Source organism: Eulemur rufifrons, chromosome 10, assembly GCF_041146395.1.
Source record: "Eulemur rufifrons isolate Redbay chromosome 10, OSU_ERuf_1, whole genome shotgun sequence".
NCBI classification, from domain to species: Eukaryota; Metazoa; Chordata; class Mammalia; order Primates; family Lemuridae; genus Eulemur; species Eulemur rufifrons.
In genome coordinates this window covers 32,056,176-32,081,512 of record NC_090992.1, presented here as the reverse complement: position 1 = coordinate 32,081,512, position 25,337 = coordinate 32,056,176, and the positions used below count along the sequence as shown (strand labels likewise).

The 25,337-nt window shown below is 49.9% G+C and overlaps 1 protein-coding gene across 6 annotated transcripts in view; it reads left to right on the top strand.

Moving 5' to 3' along the window:
- Positions 1-25,337, top strand: part of ABLIM3 (actin binding LIM protein family member 3) — a 103,957-nt gene that overhangs the window by 46,821 nt on the left and 31,799 nt on the right. For all 6 annotated transcript variants that reach the window (XM_069483949.1, XM_069483947.1, XM_069483946.1 and 3 more), the window contains 5 exons: positions 1,427-1,610; positions 3,840-3,952; positions 9,969-10,095; positions 12,535-12,628; positions 18,044-18,131. In XM_069483949.1, the coding sequence (XP_069340050.1) occupies positions 1,427-1,610; positions 3,840-3,952; positions 9,969-10,095; positions 12,535-12,628; positions 18,044-18,131 (606 nt within the window). The remainder of the gene's footprint in view (positions 1-1,426; positions 1,611-3,839; positions 3,953-9,968; positions 10,096-12,534; positions 12,629-18,043; positions 18,132-25,337) is intronic.

Below are 25,337 nucleotides of genomic sequence, written 5' to 3'. Positions count from 1 at the left end.
ACCAATGCACTCCCTGGTGACTGCAGCTCTGGTGGCCTTGAGAGCCAGTCATTCCCTCAGAAGACTCTGCCTCTTTCTGCTCTGCCCATTATGTGTTGATTTTCATAACTTAACTCCTTACAGGAAAATCTTATTTCCCATATTTCTTAGTCCTTCCGTGAGGGTGGATTCCACATGATTCAGTCATTCAGATTCCTATAAATCCACCCGTTCTTCTGTTATCTGTCCTACATTCAATTCCTCCCTATTATCTACGAGGATATTCCAAGGGACCTTATGAAATCATGTCACATCTCTATTCAAAAGCCATCAAGGCAGTTGATCATTTTTGCAGCCATGTAATAACGAATTATTATAATCTTCTCCACACTTTTGCATATGTTTGAGATTTTTTTTTTTAAAGTTTTTTAAACTAGGGAAAAAACTATCCATGGCTTCTCAATATCCTGCAAAGCCTAAACTTCTTCAGCTAGATTCAAGCCTTCCTCTAAATGATCCGAACACTCTTTTCCTGTATTACTTCCCTCCCTTCCCTACAAACACCACCCCTGCCCCAGCCTTCACACAAATATCACTTGCAACTTCCTACCTCTGTGCCGTGGTTCATTCTGTTCCTTCAGTGTTCAGCTCAGATGCCACCCCCTCCAGAAAGCCTCTCGTGATCCTTTCTGACTGGCAGGGCTTCCTTCTGTCCCCGCCCCTCAACTTACAGCCCTCTCTGCCTGCACCCCCCCATGGGCCCCCCACCACCTAGGGCATTTTCTCTGTATGCTCTTCTCTCTGCATGCAATTGTAACCCTTCAAAGTTCAGGGGGTGGATTTTATCGTTCCTGCCTGGGAACAGACTTACCCTTTACGGCCATGGCAAGCACAGATTCTAGACTTCACATCATCCATCCCGTTGCCATCCTAAGCTGTTCCAGGTTGGGATTTGGAGCATATGGTTCCCCACACCATTCTTCACCTGGCACAGAGTCACGCACACAGGAAGAACCCAGGAAACGTTTAACTGAATGATTCTATTATTACATTCATGATTCCACCAGCTGTGCAGCGTTGTGTGAACCACATGGCATTAAACGTTTCACTCACGTATTGAGAGGATTGCACGGCGTCCTGGTTCTCAGTCGGTGTGCATCAGAGTCAGCCTGGGAAGTGTGTTCAAATGCAGGTGCCTGAGCCCAGCCCCAGGGAGTCTGATTCAGGCCCAGGCATCTGCCTCTTAAGGGGCTCCCCGGGTGATTCTGATGCAAATGGACCACAGGCCATCCCTTAGGGAGTACTAGCCCCACAGGCCTGCGAGGTCTGATATGCCACCTGGCCACTCTGACAAGCCAGACACCAGCCTGTCCCCCGGCGAGAACCTTGTGCTTACAGACCCTCCCTGGACTCAACTTGCCCTTGTTTCCCTCCTTGTTGCCCCAAGTGTGTGGCTGTGGCCTGGCCCAGTCAGGCTTCTTCTTCAAGAACCAGGAGTACATCTGCACCCAGGACTACCAGCAACTCTACGGCACCCGCTGCGACAGCTGCCGGGACTTCATCACCGGCGAGGTCATCTCCGCCCTGGGCCGCACCTACCACCCCAAATGTTTCGTGTGCAGCTTGTGCAGGTGAGCGGGGGGCCAGCAGGGGCCAGGACCCTCTGCATGAGCCCCTAGAGAAGGGGAAGACATGGACTTTCCCAGGCAGTTCTGGGGTTACCAGGGCTCACTGGACACTTAGATTTCTAGAATCTCAGAGAGGTAGAAGGATCTGACAGGCCAGTGGTTTTCAAACCTTTTAGCAGCTGGATCTTTTTTGTAAAATGCAATCTGTTGTACAACACTAGTTGGTCCTGTGATAAAGACAGGATGAGGATCTGAACCCCCAAACTCAGCCTCCCAATTCCCCTGAAAAGCCCTCCAAAGGAACCACTGAGTACCCTGGTCTCTCAGAACTCTGCAAACCACAGATCTGGCCTGGCCTCCCACATCCTCATGTACAGGTGGTACAGGGACGTCTGTTCATAGCCTCCCTCCATCCACCCGGTATCACCTCGTGCTGGCAGAGTGACCCTGGCAAGGGCCCATCTCTGTAAGCTTCATTTTCTCCAGCAGTAAAATGGGAGTCAAAACCATTCCAACCTTGTTGGGTTTTCTTGAAGATCAATGAGATGATGCATGCAAAGATCTTAGCTCAGTGACCAGTACCTAAGTGTGTCTGTTTTTATTATTCTTTTCATCATCATAATGATAATCATCTAACCTCTCTCAGGACATCTCCAGGGATGGAGAGGTCCTCACTACCTCCTTCCTCCTGCCTCTGGCATCTCAATCACTTGTTAATTTAGCAAATGTACATTAAGACTCCACTGTATATATGCCAAGCACCACATTAAGGAGATGAAAAAAATGAAGAAAACCTCAGCCCTGCCCACAAATACGTTAAAATTTAATGGACAGCTCAGATTAAATCATAAGTAAAGCATGATTAGAGTGCATGTATATTTTTAATTGGGAAAGGAATTTATCGATTAATTATTCTCCCCATAAAGCAACCACTGGTTAGTTACCAGTTGGAGTAACTAATTAGAGTTTCTGATTGAGACTAATGACAGAGTGTGCAAGAAAATAGAATCTCCCCGCGGAATTCATTCATCCACCCATCTCTGAAAACCTAAGCCCTGGGTCCTGGGATCCCAGACCCATCGGAGATTAGCACAGAGGGTCCGTATGGCACAAGGTGAGTTTGTTGTCAAGCCCCATAGAGATGAGGTGACTCCCCAAGGTCATGACTTTTTACCACGAGTTAGTGGCTGGGCCATGAGGACATAGCTCCCTTGTCCCACATCGCTCACACAAGGGCAGTGGAGCCACAGGAAGCCGCTGTTAGGGCCATGCTCAGAGTCCATACAGCAGGTGTCCCACTGCAGGAGCAAGAGCAGCTCAACAGTGGGATCAGCGGTGCTGGGATTCTGTGTACGGTTTATGGTTTAGCCGGGGAGACAGAGCATCGCGAGCTCGAGAGCCCTGGGCTGTGGAAACCCAACAAATCCAGAGGGGCAGAGGAGGAGGTTCTTTATGGACTGACAAACTTCCCATTAGGACGGGGGATTCTCAGAAATGTCTGAATAGTAAACAGAAGAAATTTTGTAAGTTTGGGAGCTGAATGAGGTGGGATTTTTTTGTTTGTTTTTGGTTTTTTTGAGACAGAGTCTCACTCTGTCTCCCAAGGTAGAGTGCCATGTCATCAGCCTAGCTCACAGCAACCTCAAACTCCTGGGCCCAAGCGATCCTCCTGCCTCAGCCTCCCGAGTAGCTGAGACTACAGGAATACACCACCACGCCTGGCTAATTTTTTATTTTTAGTAGAGACAGGATCTTGCCCTTGTTCAGGCTGGTCTCGAACTCCTGACCTCAAGCAATCTTCCCGCCTCAGCTTCCCAGAGTGCTAGGATTACAGGCATGAGCCACCACACCCAGCCTGAATGAGTTCTTGACATATGGGGATAGGTTAAATTGGGATGTAAAAATCCTTCCAGGAATAGAGAACAAGTCTATGAGACGTTAGTAACCTCTTCCTCATAACAGCTGAGAAATTAAGCTCAGATAAGCATCATGATTTGCCCGTGTCTATATCATACAAATGGCCAACCGGGCTCAAGCTCTGGCCTCTGGGCCCCTGCTTGAGTGGTTTAGTCTGCCTGGAGCCGTGAACAGTGTTTGAATTTCCCTGGTGCTCTGGAAGTCAAGCTGCATGTGCCACCCACGTGCTTTGAGCGCATGTGTCATCAGGTCACCCATAGCCACAGAATCCCTCAGAAGAGGAGGGGTAGAATTTCTCCCTCGAACCCCTTGCAGGAAGCCTTTCCCCATCGGAGACAAGGTGACCTTCAGCGGTAAAGAATGCGTGTGCCAGACGTGCTCCCAGTCCATGGCCAGCAGTAAGCCCATCAAGATCCGCGGACCCAGCCGTAAGTTCTCCCCACGGGCCTCCCTGTTCGTGGGCACTGTCTACCCGGGCACCCCTGTCCCTGCACTGTCAACCACTCCCACAGGCCTGGAGGGGAGCGGGGGTGGGAGGTCCCGCCCTGGAAGACCCCTGAATCACGGACCAGTTGGCATTTGGCCCAGACTCATAAGCTTCACGAGCACAATGCGGGGAAGACAGGCTGCCGGCCATAAACAGTGCTGGCTGGTGCCACACATCGGCCTCCCGAGCGGGTCTCTTCTGGGATGAGCTGGGTCCTGATCTTATGTCTCAAGGACACCCCAGCAGAGCTGATCATGTGTTTTGTCACCAGTGGTTCTCAGTTTTTACAAACTCCACTAAGAAAGAATTTGCAGACATGTCTCACAAAAGAGGAAGTGTGGGGTACCCTGGGGGCAAACCACAGGAGCTGTGCTAGCGGTTCTTAGAGTGTCCATGGCCCGCTGCATCAGCGTCACTGTGGGACTTGTAAAAATGCAAATTTCTGGGCTCACCTTGGGCCTCTAGGGATGGAAGCTGGGAACCGACATTCTTAGTATGCCTCTGGGTGATTCATTTGCTGTTCCTAAGATTGAGAGCCACTGTCTAGGGATGTGCCCAGGGCTGGGGGGAGGGCATCTGCCATGCCACGGTGAACGTTATGTCCTATCACCAAACCCCAAATTTGGGGGAAAACCGAGGATGGAGAGTGTACCTTAGCACAGTCATTCTAATTTGTGGAATGTCCGTTCCACTCAAGCGTGCCTGGTAACAAGATGTCTAAATCACTGTTCCCAGACGCCCTTGTCAGCCTGCCGACTGTGTGCACCCTTCACACACACACATACACACACACACACACACACACACACAGAGCCGCAAGCCACGCCGGGCTCCAGTGTTCTTTCATGTTATACGACACTCTCACTGGCCTCGTGGAGAGAATCAATGAACACCCATTAGCCCCCTGCACTGCATCACTGGGCGGGTGTGGGGGGCTGTGGGCCACGGCACCCGCAGAGTCAGCATGCTGGGGCCGCATCCGCCCGAGGGGGAAGTGGAGAACACCCCGAGTCAGCAGGGCTCGGCTCCCAGGGGCTCCATTAGAGTCCGCCCAGCCGTGGAGAGCTGAGGAGAGAGACAGTGGAAAGCCTCCCTCGCCTGCCCGCCCTTCCTTTCAGCCGAGGGACCTGTTCCTGGAATGTGAGAGCCCCTCCTTCCCCGTCCTTGCTCATGCTCAAGAGCAGTTTGCTGCTCTGACCACGTTTCCATCTGAGCGTGGCTCAAAGCACACGCTGTTATCCTTCATAACTCCTTGAAAGCATCATCCGGAATGACAGAAAGACCAGGATGCTGGGATGCGGGACCACGACCCTGCCGCGGTGCTGCCAAGGGGCCCAGAGACCAGAGGGGCCGACACCACCGAGGCAGGAGAGAGGCAAGCCCGAGACAGGAGGCTGCTGATTTTCTGCATGCTGCAGAGCAGTCACGTAGCCGCCCCGAGACTCAGTTTACCCAGCTATGGAAGAGGGACTGAATTCTTACCTTCCCCGCAGGAGTGTTGTGGAAAGCAAATGTATTAGTACAGGAATCAAACTAACATAGAGTGTAGTGTGTAAAATGTTCTATAAATACAGAGAGAGTGAGGGATGATGTTAGCATGGAGGGTGAACATAGAAAGCACACCAAAAAAAGGACTGAGAATAAGATTCCTGAGTCTTGTTCTCTCGGTTGGGTTGTGTGTTACTTTGTGTGCTGGCGTCTCTGACAGGTAGGAGATTTCCGCTGCTGAATGTGGGAATCTCTCAGGTGAGCATGTTTTCGGGGAGAGGGTCCTAAATGTCTCCACCGTGATTTGGATGATTAGGAGGTAGAGGAAGGTGAGGAAAGTGGGAAAGTGAGTGGAGAAGAGCAAATGAGCACCAGAGCAGTTTCCAGGGGGCGCACCCAGGATTCTGGCTTATCTTGTCACTCACGAATTAAAGACATCAGTCCGTGGATCTGCAGTTCATATGTTTGATAGAGATATTTTTCTAAAGGTGGTCACTATTCATGCTGAAAATGCAAAGTGGCCTCCTGACTAGAGGGGTGTTGGAAGAGCTTCTGAGTTCCCAAGGGACAGAAGGAATCAAAGCCAGATTCAAGAGATTTCTAAGAAAAAGAAACAACATATTGTGGAAAAGGAAAAGAAGGATGAAATAGTTGGTCTTTTTTTTAAAGCTACAAGTGTGACATTTCATCCCTGGAGGGTAAAGATGTTCTGGAAAATCAGGAGCAATGTCTACTCAAAATTTGAGACCAAGAAGAAGACTCAGAAACTCTTGAGAGAAAATAATCCTGTTACTTACCACAGGAAGAGGAAATGTCCCCTCAAGACCTCTCGGAGAAGAATTAGCAACGGTAGCAGCATCAGCACCACTATCCCATCACCAGCAGCACCTCAACAGCCACCATCGTCATCACCGACACCAACTGACTGTTACTATTGCCAGGCCCTGCTCAGACCTCACTGAGAACAAACATCAGCAGTAGCAGCAGCACCACCACCATTATTGTCACCACCGTCGCCACCATCATGATGACCAACACCATTGCCATCACCACTGTCACCACCAACACGATCACCAACACCACTGCTGTCACCAGCATCAGCATCACCACTGCCACCACCACCAACACCACCATCACCACCACCGCCATCAACACTACCACCATTACCACCATCAACGCTACCACCATCACCACCACCGCCACCACCATTGCCACCATCAACACTACCACCATCACCATGACCACCATCGGCACCAATACCACCATTACTATCACTACCACCACCACCACCATCACCATCACCACCAATACCACCATCACCATTACCACCACCAACACCACCATCCCCATCACCACCACTGCTAACATTGAGTATTACTATTTTCAGGCACTGCACTAAGTATTCTATACATAATATCTCATCTAATCATTACAACAACTCTATGAGGGAGATAAGAGTCACTCTTTCATAAATGAGAAAACTGAGACTCAAAGAGCATAAACGACTTGCCCAAAGACACATGATGATAAGTAATGGAACTAGAGTGTGAGACCAGGCAGTCTGGCTCTGGAGCCTACTCCCTTAATGCCCTATACCAGAGACATGACTTGCTAATTGGGAAGGGCCCTGTCTTCCTGGATTAGTTGGCTAAAACGAGGTGGAGAGCTTGCTATGACAAAACCCACTCATTTTTGCTGATCTAAGTGGAACGAATGACACAGTCAAGAAAGACTAAAAATGACTGAGGTCTTTAGAGAGCTCAGTAATAAACTAGAGGATTTGGGAGGAACAGGTGGTGTCATCATACTTTCTGCCAGCTGAAGACTGTAATTTTGGAATAGAGAGGAACATAAGAGGAGTGGACAGCTGGCTCTGCAGAGACCAACTCAGGACAGGGTGTGGCTTTCCTGACCCTGATTATTACACTAGACCCACGGGCTCCCACATGGGCCACCTAAGGCTCCACCCGTAGTCAAGAGTGAAAGGAAGAACAATAGAGAGAAGAGGGTCCTGATAAATACAAAGCCAGTGCAATGGAGGAACAGCAGTATAACATGACAAGAAAAACCACGTGGAGAAGACATCTTAGAATTCTCAGGAAGAATCAGCAGGGCTCCCCCACAACAGGAATATGGCTTCTGCCTTCAGATCAGAGATGGGCAATACACAGCGTATGGGTTACAAACACGAGAATGTGAAATAACAATGACGACAGTCACTTATTGGGTACATACGTGCCAAGCATTGTGCTGAGGCCTTACAGGCCTGATTTTCATTAATCTTCACACCAGTGTTGTAAGGAAGAGGAAGCTCAGCTTAGGGGTCTCAACGCACAAGCAGAGAAGCTGGGGTTCTCCCCTTGGCCAGCTTCTCACCACTCATTCCAACCTCTCAGTCCAGCCTCTAACCACCACATTGTACTATCTCCTAAATATTAACTCAGGACTCTAAATTCATCTCAGATGTATCACTAGAACTTAGAAAGATAGGACTCATTACCAGAATGTGGCCACGAAAAGGTACAGCTATTAAATAAGTTTTATTGAAGAGGTGGAGAATTGTTGTCTACCTCTGTGGGATCCAGGAGCGAATTGGTCAGTGCATGACCATATCAAGCAAGGAAAAGTCAAATGTAAGGCATGAAGGAGAAGAAAGAAACTGTAGTTGTCTTTTATTATTTGAAGGAAGTGTTATACGGGAAAAGAGGTGGGTTATTCTCGGTGCATAAGAGTAGGGGCAGTCACAGGAGTCAGGTCCCAGCTCCATGCAAAGAAGACAGTCATGACAATCACACCTGTCCAAAGGCAGAGTGGACTTCCTCAAGAGGAAGTGAGCCACCCACCCCTGCAGGCCTTTAAACAGGAGATGGGTGCCCATCTGTCAAGAATGCTGTAAATTCCTGTACTGGGTGGGACATTTGGCCAAATGCTGTGAACTCTGAACCCCTACGGAATTATTAAGCCCTGTCCCGGAGGCCCACAGGGACACAGGTTCTGTATTTGTGTCCTATAAAGCTTGGCGAGACACCTGCATCCCCCAGGTTCCTCTACACTGAGCCTGAGCGAGATGCTTCAGAAGGCTGTCTGGCTGTAAAAGAGAAGTGGTACCTGACCTCTCTAAACTATTGCAGTCTGAAGCCTGTAATGACTGGGGAGGGGCTGCAGGGACATTTGTAGACTTCTCTGAGAAAAGAAAGGCAAAGAGTTAAATGCCAAAGCCCTTTATTCTCCCAGCCCCCATATGAAGGCCTGAGTCTTGAAACATTTTGCAGTTGGAGACCTTCCTGCCCCCAGCTTGTACTGAGGGATGTTAGAATCGAGCTCAACGGCCAGAAGGCGGGGTGGTGTGGGAACTGACTTGTCCAGACACTTCATCAGGGACCCAGGCCCTCCCCGCAGCCTGGACACACCACCCTTCCTAGATACGCAGACACATCATCTTCTCTGCCGGGGCTGGCTCCCAGATGGATGCGGGGGCTGTGCAGCCAGGACCCCCCAACTTGTGTGCCGTTTCTTTTCCCCTCATTACTCTGAAGTGTGCATTTGCCTTGCGGTGCCAACAGGGAGGTTCGCCCTCTGGTAAACTTTGCCCCATGACCCTTTCCTCCTCCAAAGTGGGCCATCCGGTCTGCTAGGCCTGAATTCCCAGCATCTCGCAAGTACCTTGGACGCTGCTCCACTTCCTGCCCCCACCCCCCCAGGCAGTATTGAGCAACAGGCAGAATGCTGGCTCGGCCACGCTCAGTCGGCCCCAGCACGCGTTCCAGGGTGATGATGACTGGGAGTGAGGGCACCTTCCTGGTTTGAGACAGTCTCATCAGACTCTTTAATCCCTGCTACCTGGGAGGGCAGATGTTTAGCACACTGGGGAGAGGGAAGGCTTGGTAAATCCATACTCATTCAGCAGATATGTTTGACTTCCTGCCATGTGCCGAGCACTGTGCTAGACAAGGGTATAGATTTGACCACAGAATATGGACACAACCCTTGCCATTGAGTATACAGCCTGAGGGTGAAAAAAAAATGTATACTTAGCCTGGCCGCAGGAGGAGTGCTTCTTATACTTTACTGTGCACAGAGATCTTGTTAAATTCGGTAGTTCTGGCGGGGGTCTCGATGCTGCACGCTGCAAGCTCCCAGGAGATGCTGACGCTGCAGATGCCAAGGTCACAGAGAGTGGCAGAGCTGAGGTAGCAACTTGAGGAGGACCAGAAGAAGTGCAGGGTCCCCTCTGGATGAACAGCGCGGTCTCGATGACAAGCAGGGAAGTCTTTCCTTCTCCCCCACACCAAGACCCCTTGTCAAGAGGCCAGGGCTCCAGCGGCCTTTTCTCTGGCCTGGTAGAGTCCCTGGGCAGCTGCTGGTGCCAGGGTGGGGGCAGCTGTGGGAACACTGGCCTTCAGCAAGGGGTTTCCTCGACTTCAGCCTGAAATGGCCGGGGTCAGAGCGGCGTCCTCTTGTCTCTGCAGACTGTGCTGGGTGCAAGGAGGAGATCAAGCATGGCCAGTCACTCCTGGCGCTGGACAAGCAGTGGCATGTCAGCTGCTTCAAATGCCAGACCTGCAGCGTCATCCTCACCGGGGAGTACATCAGCAAGTGAGTCTCCCCGCCTCTCTCCCACTGCCTGGGCCTCTGCATTCTGCAAGCCTGCCCCTTCCGGCCCTTGCCTGAATCTCCGCGTCATCTCCCTCCTTTCCATCCGCTACTCTGGCCACAGCGGCATCGCTCCCTGCAGCCTCTTTCCCCGCTGCGCCCCCCGGCGTTTCCTCCTTGCTCCTCATGCACCATCCTTCCCTGCCTTCTGCTCTCGGTGCCACTAGCAATCCCAAGCTTTCGCTCCTTCAGCTTAGCCAGCCCAGCAGGGAGAGAGGCCTCTTTCCAAAGAACTCCAGAAAAAGTCCCCAGGCTGCCTCTGATCTGGCCATTCTTGGGTCACATGCTCTTTCCTCACCAGTCACTGGCCACCCTAGAGCCAGAGAGCAGCCCACGGCAAGCTCGCGTGGAAAGGGGTGGCTTCCAAAGGCAAATCCAGGGACGGCACTGCCTCCCGCAGAAGGGGACGTGGGTGCTGGCTAAACAGCACTTGCCTTTGTCTGAGGTACAGGTGAAGGGCTGTGGATATTCAGAGAAAGGGAGGATCACTCCTAACTGGCAGGAGGTGGAGCCTGGAATCTGTGAGAGCTTCATGGAAGGTGGTGATATTTGGGTGGACCTTGAAGAAGAGGGTAAGATGTGAAAAGGCAGAGAAGGAGAGCTTGGCAGAGGGCCCGGCCTGGCAAGGGCAAGTAGGTGGGCAAATGCTAGACTCCTCCATCCTGTTTGGGAGCTCACGTGTGCGCACAGGTGAAGCAGGGTCCCAGGCTGCAGAGGTGAGCTGAGGTCAGATCACCGAGAGCTCTGAATGCCATGTTAGTAGGAGCTGGGCATTCCCCGCTGTACCTGCCAAGTAAGGAGTGCCCTTAGCAAGTCACCAGCCAGGAGTCCTTGAGTCTGGGAGCCTAAGTAAGAATTCTCTGGGCAACTTGGGGCTTGCTTAGAGCTCCTTTCAAGGAGGCCCAGCCCAGGTTGCCCACCACACCTGGCACCTCTACGATCTGGCTCTGGGCCCCTCACCTGGCTGCCAGCAGAGTGGCAGGGGCTCAGAGGCACTGGCTCTGGCATCAGATGCCCGGGGTAGAGGCCCAGCCCATGTGACCTTGGCAAGGGACTGAACTGCTCCAAACTTCAGTTTCCTTATTTATGAGAGTGAGACTTAGAAGACAACCTACTTTGTAGGGTTGTGTAAAGGCTCAGAGATCTATGCTTCTCACCTAATAAGTGCCCAGTAAATATTCATTTTACCATCTGCCTCTTTTTAGAATTGTGTGTATTTCAAATTCCCCAAGGCCTCACCAACCATGAATCCAAATGAGGTTATGTTGGCATTTATACCCAAATCCAGTTGGCTTGCTGTACTCACCTCCTGACAAATGACTTTCCCCCCTGCGGAGTTATCCTGGTTGAAAGGGTTGGGGAGAGGTGTCTCATGGGCTCACAAACAAGCCCCTGCCTTGTGGGCTCAGTCTGACCTCCAGAGCTTTGTCGGGCATCAGTCCTCACTGTGCTCTCCTTCAGAGCACACTGACTGCCCTGCGCCCAGGGCGGGCCCCAGCAGTCCAAGCGTGCCCGCAGCTGAGATGGAAGCATGGCATGCCTCTCCTTTAGGCCTCTCAGTGTCTGACCCAAGTTCTCTTCTACCCAAAAGTGGGGGAAACGTCTCTCTCTGTCCTCAGAGTTCAGACCTAATCCTCAGAGCCGGGTGGGGCCCAGAGGCTGTGCTGAGCTCTCCGATGCCACCAAATGTCTCTTCAGCGCTAGAGAACTGAGCACCAAATGTCCTCCTCCAAGACCCCTCTCAGCGATCATGGTGATTCCTCCAGCTGCCGTTTGCTGAGTATTCACGCTGGCCAGACAGAGTCCTGAGCCCTAGGATACACTGGACACATCTCCTTTAACCCTCATGACACTCTGGGTGACAAACCAGACCACCTGGGTTTGAATCCTGGCTCTGGGTCACCCTGGGTGACCTGGGGCAAGTGGCTTAACTGCTCTGTGCTTGGGTTTTCTCATCCACACAATGGGGATACTGATAGTTCTGCCCTCCTAGGGCTGCCGTAGGATTAAATGAAATAATCTGGGTAAAACATCATCAGAGGGGCTGGCACACACCAAGCAATAAGTGTCAGTGGCTACTGGTAGTAGCATAAGAATAATTAACAACAATCTCATCACTGTCTGATAAGTTATAAGCATTGGGTAAAAACAGAGCACACAGGAGGTGTTGGGGGGGATGTAGTCGGGGGAGGCTTCCTGTTATCTACCGAGCTGGGAGCACAGTCAGATGGTTCTTTCACTACAGGTGAAATGTGTGATTAAAGGAAGAGCCTCTAATCTTGGCCCAGTCCCCGTAGGGTACAGGTCCTGGAACTAATTGCCCTACAACACCCGCACTGATCCCCTCTAACCTCCTTGTCCTGTGTGAATATCCTCTTACAGGGATGGCGTTCCGTACTGCGAGTCCGACTACCACTCCCAGTTTGGCATTAAATGTGAGACTTGTGACCGATACATCAGCGGCAGGGTCTTGGAGGTGAGTGGGTACAAGTAACTGTGAAGATGTTTGAGCAGAGGGGCCTGTGACTCCAAAAAGTCATCACTGAGGAAGGAAAAAGTCACCCCACACCCTTTCGTCCATAGCCTCAACCTTCCATAGCCTTGACCAGCTTTGCTTGCTACCATGACCTTGAGCAGATAACCTTGCTGAGGTCTCTGGGCATCCCCAAAATGAGAAAGTGGACAAAATTATTCCCAGTTCATAAAATGCTGTGCTGGGAAAATCAGTTGCACCTTTGGATTCGGACCCAGACAGATTTCTGGAGAGTGACAATTATTTTCCTCCCAGCCCTGCCGGAGGATGGAAGCCTTTTTTTTATTTTTTTATTTTTTAAGTATTTGGTAATGTGCTGATTTAAGAACCAGCTTGTCTAGCAGCTTGCTCCCCAAGCCCTCCTTTGGCTGGTCCGTCACCATGGCAACAACTCTCCCCAGCCTGCGATGCACAGCTCGCTCTGCCAGTGACAGACAACCTGCAGCACCTTGCTGGGCGCCCGCCTGAGCCCCCTGTCCTCTGGCCTCCCTGGCCTTCCTTCCCATACTCCGTGGGCCTGGAGCTGTCTTCCCATATTTTGAGACCACCCCCCTTGAGGAATTAGAAACAGGAAAGCATTTGGTGAAAAGGAAACAATAACAGCCTAACAGTAGGAATAACTGGGTTCTAAAATTGACTCTATTTGCTAACTCTGCTCCCTTTGGGGTATCATTGCCCCTCTAGGCCTCGGTTTTTGCGTCAGGCAATAGCTGGAGGATGGCAGAGTGGATCGGCTATTGCAAACAGAATAGTGAAATCTGCCAAATCTGGCCAGTTGATTGTGGTTACCATGAGTGCTGTGTCGGGAAGGATTCTGCGGCCACATGTGGGCTCCGCAGGCGAGAATGTAGCAACCAGGAAGGACTCTCTCAGGAGACAGGTGAAGCAGATCCCTGAGAATAAGGAGGCCATCCCTGAGGAGCCCTGAGGTGGGAAGAGCTAGAGGAAGAATGAGGAAGAATTCAGCGAACAGAGGAAAAGGCCAATGAGGCTGAATTCTGTAAACTGAGGGTGCAGGAGGATGGAGTATATCACATAGGGCATTCATATAGGACTTGTAGACCATGCTTAGGAGTCTGGGTTTTATACTAAGTGCAGTGGAAAGCCGTCAGAGAGTTTTAAACCAGGGAGCAACATAATAAGATTTGTTTTAAAAAGATTTCTCTGGTTGCTATATGGAGAATCGTCTGCCAGGAGTCAGAGGGGATGGACAAATGCACGGAGCTGGGGAACTATGGAGCCTGCACAGGAACAGCGAGGAGCACAGTGCAGGGGGCAAGGCCTGAGCACCGGAAGGGCTGTTGGCCCAGGTTTCTGAGGTCCGGGCATAGCAGGGTGAGGAGCTTGCGTGTGGTTCGCTGGACAGTGGGCATGTGGAGAGCCTGGGCAGGAGTGCCCTGATTAGAGCTGCACCCCCGGGAGGAGAACGCAATGGTGAGCACAGGCTAATGCCGAAGGAAGGAAGCTGGAAGAGGAGACAGGAGAGGAGGCCACCGCACGGCCCAGGCGGGAAGGACTCACAGGGTCCAGTAGCAGGGGCAGGGCGGCCACCCTTGCAGAATTCCAGCTGCTCTGCAGCTGTGAGACAACTCGTAGACATGGGATTGAAGGAGAAGCAGCCAGAAATCATGCCAAAGTATCAAGCCTAGGTGACGGGAAGCTTGGTGTTGTCATCTGCAGAACTGGGGGTGGCGGGGAAAGAAGCTGAGCTGGCAGAAACATGACAAGTGATATCTGGGACGAGTTGTGGTTGAAATCCCAAGAAGGTTTCAAGAAGGCAGTCGTAGATATGGATCAGAGCTTAGGAACAAAGCTCAGGCCTGGAGGGCCAATCTCAGAAACACTAGGATTTGAATTGAAGTACCTTGGGATTTCCAAGGCAGAGAGAAGGGGGGGGGGGGCTGAACCAACCTTGGGCAGCAGCTGCTGGCAGGCAAAAGAGACTCAGAAAGAGACCCAGGACTTATCAGAGGAAGGTGTGGGAGGACAAGGTGGGGGGTGGTCATCGCCAGGGCAAAGCTTCAGAAAGATGGCGAGGTCAGCTGGAGTGTGGGTCACACTCTGCAGAGCAGGCGAGGACTTCGCGGGCGGAGAGCTAGCTGCCGGGTGTGGGAAGGGTTACCTTCAGAAGACTCGTTCGCCGGGCCTGCGGAACCGTGGGGAGGAGGCGTCCAGCATGCAGCGGTGAAGGGTCAGTGGGCCAGGAGATCACAACAGTAGACTTTTCTTTCAAGAAGGAAAGAACTTCGATTACACACAGGGCCGCAGATGGGAATTTGTTCGAGCATTTCCAAGCTGCTTTGAAATCCCGCCGGTGGTGGCTGCCTTCTCCCCGAGTGTGACTGCTGTTTGGCACTGTGATGGTCTCTTCCTCCTGGGCAGCTGTTGTGACTGGGTTTCAATTGATTCCATCTGTGTGAGGCTCCATTAGCATCTTGGACTTATTGATTTTTTTTTTTTCCTTAGAGCTAGAAGAGACTTTTAGCAACCAACTAATTCAACCTCCTCATTTTACAGATGAGAAAAGTGAGACCCAAGACATGCGGTGTTTTTCCAAAGTCACAGGCAGGATTCCTGGTAGAGACAGAGCTCCTATATCCCACACTGAGGTCCACAGCTCTCAGCCACTCAGGGGTCTCTGAGGTAGCATGATGTCAGGAAAAAGACATGGTTGCCACGAAACAGACTCGGATTCAGATTTTACCACGTCTAGCCGTGACACCTTAAGCAAGTTACTTCCTGAGTCTTAGTCTATACCTCCCAATAGAGAATGCCACTGCCCTGTTTTCCTGATGGAAATGTCAGTCAAGACTTTTTTGGTCGCAGGTACAGAAGTTACACTCAGATGATTCAGACTGAAAAGGAAATTTATCAGCACCTGTAATAAAAACCCAGGAGTCATTCTGGCGTCAGACACAGCTGGATCCAGTGCTTAAACAAACTCGTTTGGAATCTCTGGCCATCTTGGCTCCACTGTCTTCTGTGCTGGCTTTATTCTCAGGAAGGCTGTTTTTGTGATGGGGAGGCTGGACGCCAGTCGCTCCAGGCTTAGATCCTATCAGCCGGAGTCCCCAGTGGAAAGGGGGTGTCCCTTTTCTAATAGCTCAGCGAACATCCTGGGACTGACACTCACTGGACGATCTCAGGCCCTTCCCTGGACTGAGAGCTGTGCCACAGAGTTGGAACCTGCTTAGCGGTGGGGTCAGCACTATTGAACCCTCCCCATGGCCCCTTCCTCAGTGACAGAGCTCAACAAGCTGTCAGTCACACTCCTTCCTGTCTTGTCGCTGACCTCACCAAAGAGGACCACAAACCTGGGTTCCTGGGGGCTGCATTCCCCACCCTCGCCTGCCATTCCCAGTCCTCTCCAACAGGGGTACAACTCTGCCATTTTCCTTCACTATTTTCTTGACTTTGGTTTGTTAACAGACGAAATGGTTCATCTCATCTCGCTGACTTGCTTGTCCCTTACGCTGGGTGCGGGCTGCCCTAGCAGCCTCCCTTTTCTCCAGCTGTTTTCAACACCATCTAGGGCTGCGGGTGCCACAGTGGGCACGAAGCCTCTTCCAGCTGGGGCAGAGTGGTGGGACGTGACATTTAGGAAGATGCTAAGCTTCAGTCTTGCCAAGGAGCTATTGCCAGCCTGGAAAACAGGTCTATAATTGAAATGATAAAGAGACACAGAGTAGGAACAGGCTACTAATTAAACCTATTGTCCTTGTCATGGTGCGAGAGAATCAGTCCCACCACATTGCAGCTTGGGAAAATAGCAGGCTCCTTCCAAAGTTTGAACATATTTGCTTTGATGACAACAAGGACATTTTCTCATTGGTGGGAGCCCTATAAACAACCAAGGATGGGGGAAAAAAAGAGATATTGGAGATGTTTTTTCTTTTGTAAAAACTTATCTTTTCCACATTCTTGCTAAGTTTTTAGAATAGAGAGAGATTATCTCCAGAAGAGGCAAGCCTTCCTATTGTACAATTATAACTTTTGAATTGGAAGGAACCTGTGAGCATCAGACCAAGTGGTGGCTTGGAGAGGGGGCCTTTAACAGCCCCCCAATATCTATCAACTCCCCCCAGGTATTATCCTCCCTGCAGAAAACCCTGCCCTGACATGCAAAATGTTTCTTCAAAACAAGCCTCACCTTCCAGCCCAATTGCTGCGCTAAGCTCCTCCTATAGAGAAATTCTGGAACTGCCACGAAGGGCCCTTCTACGTCAAGTCCTCTTGGCGGGGATTTTCATGTCGGAATTGTCAGCATGGAGGCAAGTGCTGTGCTGGTGACTGGCCCTCATGGTCTCGCCCCAACACCGCTATTGGCTTCCAGTGACACCTTGAGGCACAACCTTCTCCAAGGCTGTGTCTTCCCCCTGTAGAAGGATTTGCAGCTGCAAGTCATTTCCATTTTTAGTTTATATAACGGTGGGGAAGGAAAGTGGGAACAGGGAAGGGGACTCACCAGAGCCACACTGCGGTGAGCTGGGGATGGGGCGGAGGCAACGCTCGTGGGGCTGGCCTGGGGGTCGGGGCTCTGCAATAGGTCCTGTTGTTGTCCACTGAGCCCTAAAACTCTGTCCTTCATGTGCCAGTCTCGCAGTGTTTGCCACGTACATGAACCTTGTATGATCGTCCTTCCCTAACACTTTAATTGTCTTCAGGTTGGCTCACTCACATAGAAGAAAACTTATACAACGTAATAGGAAAACCAGCACATACTTGCTGTGTTGCAGGGAACCCGAAAATATATAGAGTTCTAGTTAGCTTCTGTTGCTTGTGGAGGTTCTAGCCTCAGACCTGTTCTCGTTCTTAGAAAGGTAGATCAGTACATTTTGGATAGATATTAAAGGCACACGGGCACCAAACTGGTACTTTCTCCTTGATAAAATCAGAAGAATTGATAGAGGATTGAAAAGTTTGTATTTTTTGTTGTTGATTCCATGTTATTAAATCTCACGTTCATGTACCACTTAAAATTATTTCATGGACCACCAGTGGTGAGGGGTCCTCACTTGGGGAAATTCTGGGATGTCCTCAAAGCAAAACTGTTCCCTCATCTGGAAATGAGAAGGTGGGATTGGCCTCTGCAGGGCCCTTGCCACTGCCAGAATAGAAGAGCAGGGGTCCAGGGAAGTCCCCTGAACTGAACTGCCATCACAGACCCACGATGAGAATCACCAAGCTTCCTGGGTGGAATTTTAGGTGACTCTGACTCCCGTGGGTGGCCTCCAACCAACCTTGGGGCCATGAACATGCCAGCAGCACTGATATACCCAGGAAATGTTCAAACCCAACCTGTCCCACTGGACAGCAGCCCCAGCTCTGACCTCCTGTTTCATCTCTTGATTCCCATAGGCAGGAGGGAAGCATTACCACCCAACTTGTGCCAGATGTGTACGCTGCCACCAGATGTTCACTGAGGGAGAGGAGATGTATCTCACAGGTAAGCGAATCTAACCTTCTGTAAGGTGTTACCACCCACTCACGACTGGGAAGGAGATACATTCTCCTTCTGTTTCAGTGTTATCTTGGCTTTTGGCTTGTCCTCAAAATTGCAATTAGTCTGCCCCTCTCTGGGTGGATCAGGAAAGTTGCCGGTGTGGCTAATATGAAGTGACATGTAATCTGCCTTCTGTCCCTGTACGCCTCCACCCATTGCTCGGCTGGCGTCCTTCCCTGGCAGTGCTCTGAGCAGACTCCCCTGGCTCTGCCTGGGGCTGAGAGGCCGAGCTACATGGGGCCAAAGGGTCAGAGAAGCTCAGAGGAGGCCTGGGTTGCAGAGTGTCTACACCACCGCAGCCTCTATGCCATCTCCTTCTCCCCACTTCTCAGAGCATCACAGCAGGCTGCTTCTCAGTCTTCCCAGGGACTCACAGAATGCACAGAGGAATAAACGGGGCACCAATAGTTCCCAAAAAGCAAGCCAGTGCTTCTTTCCCCAGGGTTCAGCCCTCTTGCCCCAGAATTCTTGCTACAGTCTCCTAATGCATCTCCAGATCCCACTCAGTCATCTGTCCTCCTCCCAGTCCATCACCCCCGGGCATCATGGCACTCTTGGCACTGCCCCACTGAGAGGTTTTGAAGCCAACCCCCCCACCCCGGCCCACTGGTTTAGGTGCAAACACCAGCCTAGCATTTGAGATCTTCTCCCAGAGGTCTCAGACTTCCTTTCCAGCCTTGAACGTAGCCAACACTTAAGCTGCCAAAGCCAACTTTCAACCATTCATACATCCAGTCACCAACTACTTCCTGAGCCCCAGCACGTGCAGGCTCTGTGCCAGGGTCATGGTGAGGGCCAGCCGCAGCCCTGCAGTCCAGTGGGGGAGATGGGCATTCATCAGTAATCACACAAATGTGTGTCAGCCATGGTGAGTTTTAAGCAGGGGAGAAATACAGGGCTGTGAGAGCCCTTAGCAGGGTGGGAGAGGTGTCAGGGCAGGCTCTTGAGGAGAGGCCAGAGCTGAGATCTGAGGATGAGTGGTGTTAACTGGTGGTGTAGTCCATTCAGGCTGCTATAACCCAGACAGACTAAGATACTGTGGATGGGGCAGCTTATAAACAACAGAAATCTGTTTCTCACAGTTCTAAGGACGGGGAAGTTCAAGATCAAGGCGCCAGCAGATTTGGTGCCTGGTGAGGGCCCACTCACTCATAGGTGGCACCTTCTCACTGTGCTCTGCATGTTGGGATGGGTGAGGCAGCTCTCTGGGGCCTTTTTTATAAGGGCACTAATTCCATGGCCTAATCACCTCCCAAAAGGCCCCACCTCCTAACACCATCACCTTGGGAGTTAGGGTTTCATCATATGATTTTGGGGGCACATAAACATTCAGACTATAGCAACTGGACAAAGAGAGGGGCTGGGATGTGGCAGCCTGAGGGGACAGAGCCTGCAAGACTCCGAGGTATGTGAGGCTGAGAGGAGCCTGCGTGGCTGGGGTGCAGACAGAGGGGAGAGACGAGGCCGGGAAGTGGGCGGATGGGCCGGGCCTTGGGTTGAGTCTGTGTTTGGCCCTGAAATGAGCTCACTGCCCTTCTTGTCGTACAGCGCCCTCCTTTAGAAATCCTACCGTCTAAGCCCCAGTTCAGTCACTGCATGCTTCCTGGACACGAAGGTTTCCCAATCCGACCCCACCTACAATTTAACACACACCCTCCTTCCAGGATTCCCACAGCCCCGTTTGCCCCGGGACCCCTCCAGCTTGCTCAGGAGTTGCTGGCCTCCTCCCCGAGCCCCCTTGCTCCTGGCGTCGGCTCCTCAGCCCTGACACTGGCGCCGTGTGCACTCCACAGGTGATCGCTGTTGGCCGAGTCACTATGACTAGCTGTCCCTGGATGTTTGAACATCCTAGATGTTGTCGTGGGGACAAGTGAGGGCTCTTTCTCCAGCTTTCCCCAGAAGGTAGATCTAAGGCCAGGACAGTGGTTTCTTTACACCCCAAATGTGGTTCGTGAGATAGATTTTGCTCTTGTTTTAAATGTGCCTGCACCCAGGAAAAGGGAGAAGGTAAACTCTTTTTCTCCCCTTTTCTCCCCTCCTGTCTACACTAAATATCCCCCTGTTCTGAAGATCTGAGACAATAACACTGGAAACACAGGAGTTCAGTGGTACCGTTTTGAACAGTTCTCTGTTATCATTTGTATATTGAAAACCCACATGGCAGGAAATGTTTTGTAAAATCCTGGGCAAACCCTGCTCTGTCAAGGAAAGTATTGAAACAAATTATAAGTCCCACCAATAACAATGATATAATAAAAATAGTAATACTAGTAAAATGCCATAAGCTGGTATTTGTGGAGCATTTACTACGTGTGCCAAGTACCATACTAAGAGTTTTAAATGCAGTATCTCATTTTATCCTCACAACGACCCTGTGTGCTAAGAAGCATTAATATCCTCATTTTAGAGAAGAAGATTGACAGTTTAGAGAGGATATGTTAGCCAAGGTTAGCTAGCCTGTCTCGTCAGCATTTCTTTAAAGCAGGTTTCTTATATATCTGTTACCAGAATTCTTAAACTGTGGTTCATACTCAGCCTTCTGAATCCTATAAATCTCCTGCAATTGCTTGCCAAATTTTGCATGTAGTTGTGTTTCCCTAGGGAGAGGGTCTGTAGCTTTCATCAGATTTTCAGAGGTAACCGTGGTCCGAAATAAAGCGAAGAGCCTTACTTAGCTCGGTGATAATGCAAATCCTGCCTGGAGCCTTGAAGGCTTGTTTTGATAATTACACCAAACTCTTCTCTTGTGTAACTGAGTCTATTTTAGATCACTTTTTTTTTTTTTTTTTTTTTAGTTCAGAGGATACAAGGTCCTGGTATCAGGAGATGTGTGTTTCTGGCACAGCTGGGGAGGCCGTTGGTATTTAGCAAAGGCCACATTTTCCTCTGACAAGGAACTCAGAAAAGGCGCCCTCAGCTAAGAGATGCTCGAGTGAAGCATCTCCCATCATTACGGGCTGCGGCATGTCAGCCCTCAGTCATAATCCACACATCTGATCAAACCACCCTTCAAAAGGCACCATTGTAGTATTGGTTGCTGCAATTTCGTAGTTTAGCGTTATTACTTTAAATTGGATCTCTCTACTGACAGCTTAGGTTGTAGGAGTTATGCTTAAAAACTTTAAATCTTATGTTTCCCCATTCCTGCAACCTAATTTTAGGTTCTTCAAACATATCCTGTTACTGTACTAAATTGATATTTCCTAAAGTCTAACTCTACTAAGCATATTTCATTTTAAATAGAGTACATTTTAATTTTTGATGAGCTGCCTTTTTTTTTTTTTTTTTTTTTTAGATTTTAAGGGTTACCAAGCATCTTGAGTCATATAGAAAGTATTACAGTGTAGTAGCTTAAGGTTTGTGTTTCTAAAGTCTGTTTCCAGCTTCTCTTCTAAGGTCACCACAACCTCAAGCCGATGTGGCTATTTTCTCACCTGTCACATGTCATAGCTCCTTCAGCAGCCAATTTGTCCACATTGGTCAGAATTAGGTCCAGGGCAGCACATTCTCTGGTTGCTTCCTCTTATTTTCTGAGAAACAAAATTGCCTGCTGGGCAAGGCGAGAACTTGTCAGATACTCGGGTTTCGGCTCGATGAGATGTTTTATTAGTCTGGACTTTTTAGGTGATAGAAACCCAGCTCAAGCCACGTCAGGCAAAAGGGGATTGATGGGTTCACGGGACTGAGGGGCACCGAGGAGACACACAGCTCCGTGGGGGCTGCGACTCCAGGTGGGTCTTCTCTCTGCCTCTTTCTGTGTCTGCCTCGCACTCTCTTGCCCCGGACTGGCTGCCTCCACGTGGTGGGAAGGAGGGCCTGGCCATCCCCAGGCCCCGTCAGTCCAGAGAGGTGGCATGGCCCACTAGGCTCAGCAGAGACGTCCTGGGGAGACTCCAAGGACCTGTTGTCCATGCCCAGGCCAGGGTGGGGAGACAGACATGGACAAGCAGGCAAGATATCCAAGCTCCCTCAACCCCAATTTCCCATGTATAAGAGAGGGATGAGCTAGGCCCCACCTCACAAGGCTGCTGTGAGGATTAAATGAGCTAATCCATGGTAAAGGCGTAGCCCAGAGCCTGGCACTGCTGGCTCTGCCAGTCTGAGCTCGCGATGAACAGCCAGTAGTGTAGAAATGGCCATTCCCCATGCTGCAGTGCACTAATCAATGCTGGCTATTGTTAATATTAATAAATGTCAGTGATCATTATTATTTTTTATTTAAGTACTATTGTTATAAAGTATGTAGCATAAGGCGTGGCACAGACACTCTTTAAATGTTAGTTATAATAATAGCAATAACAATACTCAGTGCCTGACACATACTAAGTGCTTGTCCCGACTGTTATTATCGGCACTTAGTATTTCCCATGAATTACTAGGAACCTCGGCATTGCCATTGCCCTCCCTCATCCTGCCTGATATCCTCCATGGTAACCAGCCTCCTGGTAACTAAGCACTTCCCTCCCTCGACCTCTTTATTAAGCTTCAAGCCCACTTCATCATGTCAGCTCCAGGCAAACCGGTCTTTACCACTTCTCCTGAGGTGCCCTCGTCTCTGGGCACAAGCCCAAGCTCCCAGGAGGGCGTGCTGACAACCAAGCCAGGCTTCTGCTCAGTGACTCCACCGGCGCAGTCAGCCTGTCACTTGCTGCATTCCCCCGCCACCTGACCCTGGCCCCCACTCCCCTTCCCCTCAAGTCTCCTCTTTACCTAAATTAGGTCCTGGCACACAGGTGGTTTTCTTAGGTGGGGAGGAGATAATATTAATAAGAACAATAATAACTAACACACAGTGTTCCTAACATAGGCGGACGCTGTGCTAAGTGTTATACGTGGATTATATTAACTCATTAATCTGCCAACAAAACCTATGCAGAAGACACTCTTACCATCCCCATTTTACAGGTAGGGAAACCAAGGCACAGAGAGGTAACTGACTTACTCTAGGCGATGCGGCTAGTAAGTGATGTAACCAGGACTTGAACCTCTTAAGAATATTACATTAGGCCGGGCGCGGTGGCTCATGCCTGTAATCCTAGCACTCTGGGAGGCCGAGGCGGGTGGATCGCTCGAGGTCAGGAGTTTGAGACCAGCCTGAGCAAGAGCGAGACCCTGTCTCTACTAAAAATAGAAAGAAATTATCTGGCCAACTAAAAATATATATAGAAAAAATTAGCTGGGCATGGTGGCACATGCCTGTAGTCCCAGCTACTCAGGAGGCTGAGGCAGGAGGATCGTTTAAGCCCAGGAGTTTGAGGTTGCTGTGAGCTAGGCTGATGCCACGGCACTCTAGCCTGGGCAACAAAGTGAGACTCTGTCAAAAAAAAAAAAAAAAAATTACATTAAATGGTGCAGACGGTGCCCGATACGTGGTGAAGATTTCCTAAACCCCAAGATTATAATAATGATTACGTTGTTTTTATGTGGCAGATTCAAGAGAAATGCTCACTCTTCTCTCTCCTGATGAGCTTGGTATCCTTAGTGACAAAAAAGAACAGAGTGTCCTTGGTCTACAGAAACAGCTCGCCTGCTGGAGGGAGTGGAGTAGGGATTTGTTTTTTATTGAGGTCAAATTCATATAACATAAAATTAACCATTTTAAAGTGTACAGTTCAGTAGCTTGTGATGCATTCACAATGCTACGCAACCACCACTTCTCTCTAGTTCTAGAACGTTTTCATCACCCCGAAAGGAAACCCCACACCCATTAAGCAGTCACTCCCCGTTCTCCTCTACCCCTAACCCCTGGCAGCCACCAATCTGCTTTCTGTCTTATAGATTTACCAATGTTTTATATTTCATATGGCTGGAACCGTACAATACGTGTTCTTTTGCCACTGGCTTCTTGCCCTGAGCATAATGTTTTCTAGGTTCCTCCATGTCTTAGCATGTGTCCCTGGGTCATTCCTTTTTATGGCTGAATAATATTTCATTTATGAGTATTTCACATTTGTTTGTCTGGGTGAGGATTTTAAAGAAGTTCCAGCCAATCTATGCCACAAAGGCAGTGCTGTTGTCATAAAGGCAGAATTCGGAGAAGCCTCACCCTGCTTTGATCAAGAGAAATCCGAAGAAGAAACCTGCTGTAAGAGAACACCCTAGCTAGGACCAGGGGCCAGAAACTCAAATGCCACATTAATGAGTGAGAAAGTCCTGGAGTCAGACAGCAGGGTGAGTCCCCGGTGACCTGCGGTGTCTAAACACATTCAGATTCAGAATTGTTTAAAATCAACAGCTCTGACCAAACAGAACCCTCGGGTGGGCTACTTTCAGTCACCGCTGTGTGGTAACCCCTGGCTTGGCATTCCGAAAGACCATGGCCCTAGCTCTGGCTTTGGCATTAAAAAACAGAAAAGCATTAGCAAATTGAATTTCAAGGTCCAGCAGAGAGGTGGGTGGGTTCCCAAACATTAAATCAGCGCCAAATACCATAGGTGTGGCATGTGCTATAACCGGTCAGAGAGATAAGCCGGACTGCTGACTCAGCTAAGGATTAAACTTGGCCTTAATACCTGGCTGAGGGATTGTTTTGGAGATTCACATCTCTGTCTCTGAGTCTGCTGAAACAGAAATAGCTAATCCTTCACTTCCATAACCTTCCAGTAGGTTTTAACTGCAGAACCTGGAATTGTAGATGACAATCTCCGGGGGACAAGAGAGTGTGGCTCGTAGAACCAGGAATGAACAAGCAAAATAAATGTTGCATTCTTACAAAAAGAGTTCTGTCTTGTAAAATAGGTTTCTTTATCCGATGACATTCCAAGGAAACAAATTTGGAGTATTATTTGCTATTTAGCCCTGTGGTTCTTAAATTAAGTGGTAAAATCACCTGGGAAGCTAATTAAATCAATTACAGATTCCCAGGTCCCTCCTCCTTCAGAAAGCTGGCTTCCGTGGCTCTGCAGGGAGGACTGGGAATCTGCGTTTTACCAGGCTGCAAGACAGGTGGTCCATAGGTCACACTTTGACAAACCCCAATCTAGTGACTATTCTTACAGACTCCATCTGGAACTATAGCTGCCTGATCAGAGTCTAGATTGTATTACATGTCCAAATAGCTGAGCCCAGCTTAAAGAATCCAACTGGCCTAAGACAGAGTATCAGGTTTCTTTTGTTTATTTGTTCACTCAATGAGTATTTATTGAGAAT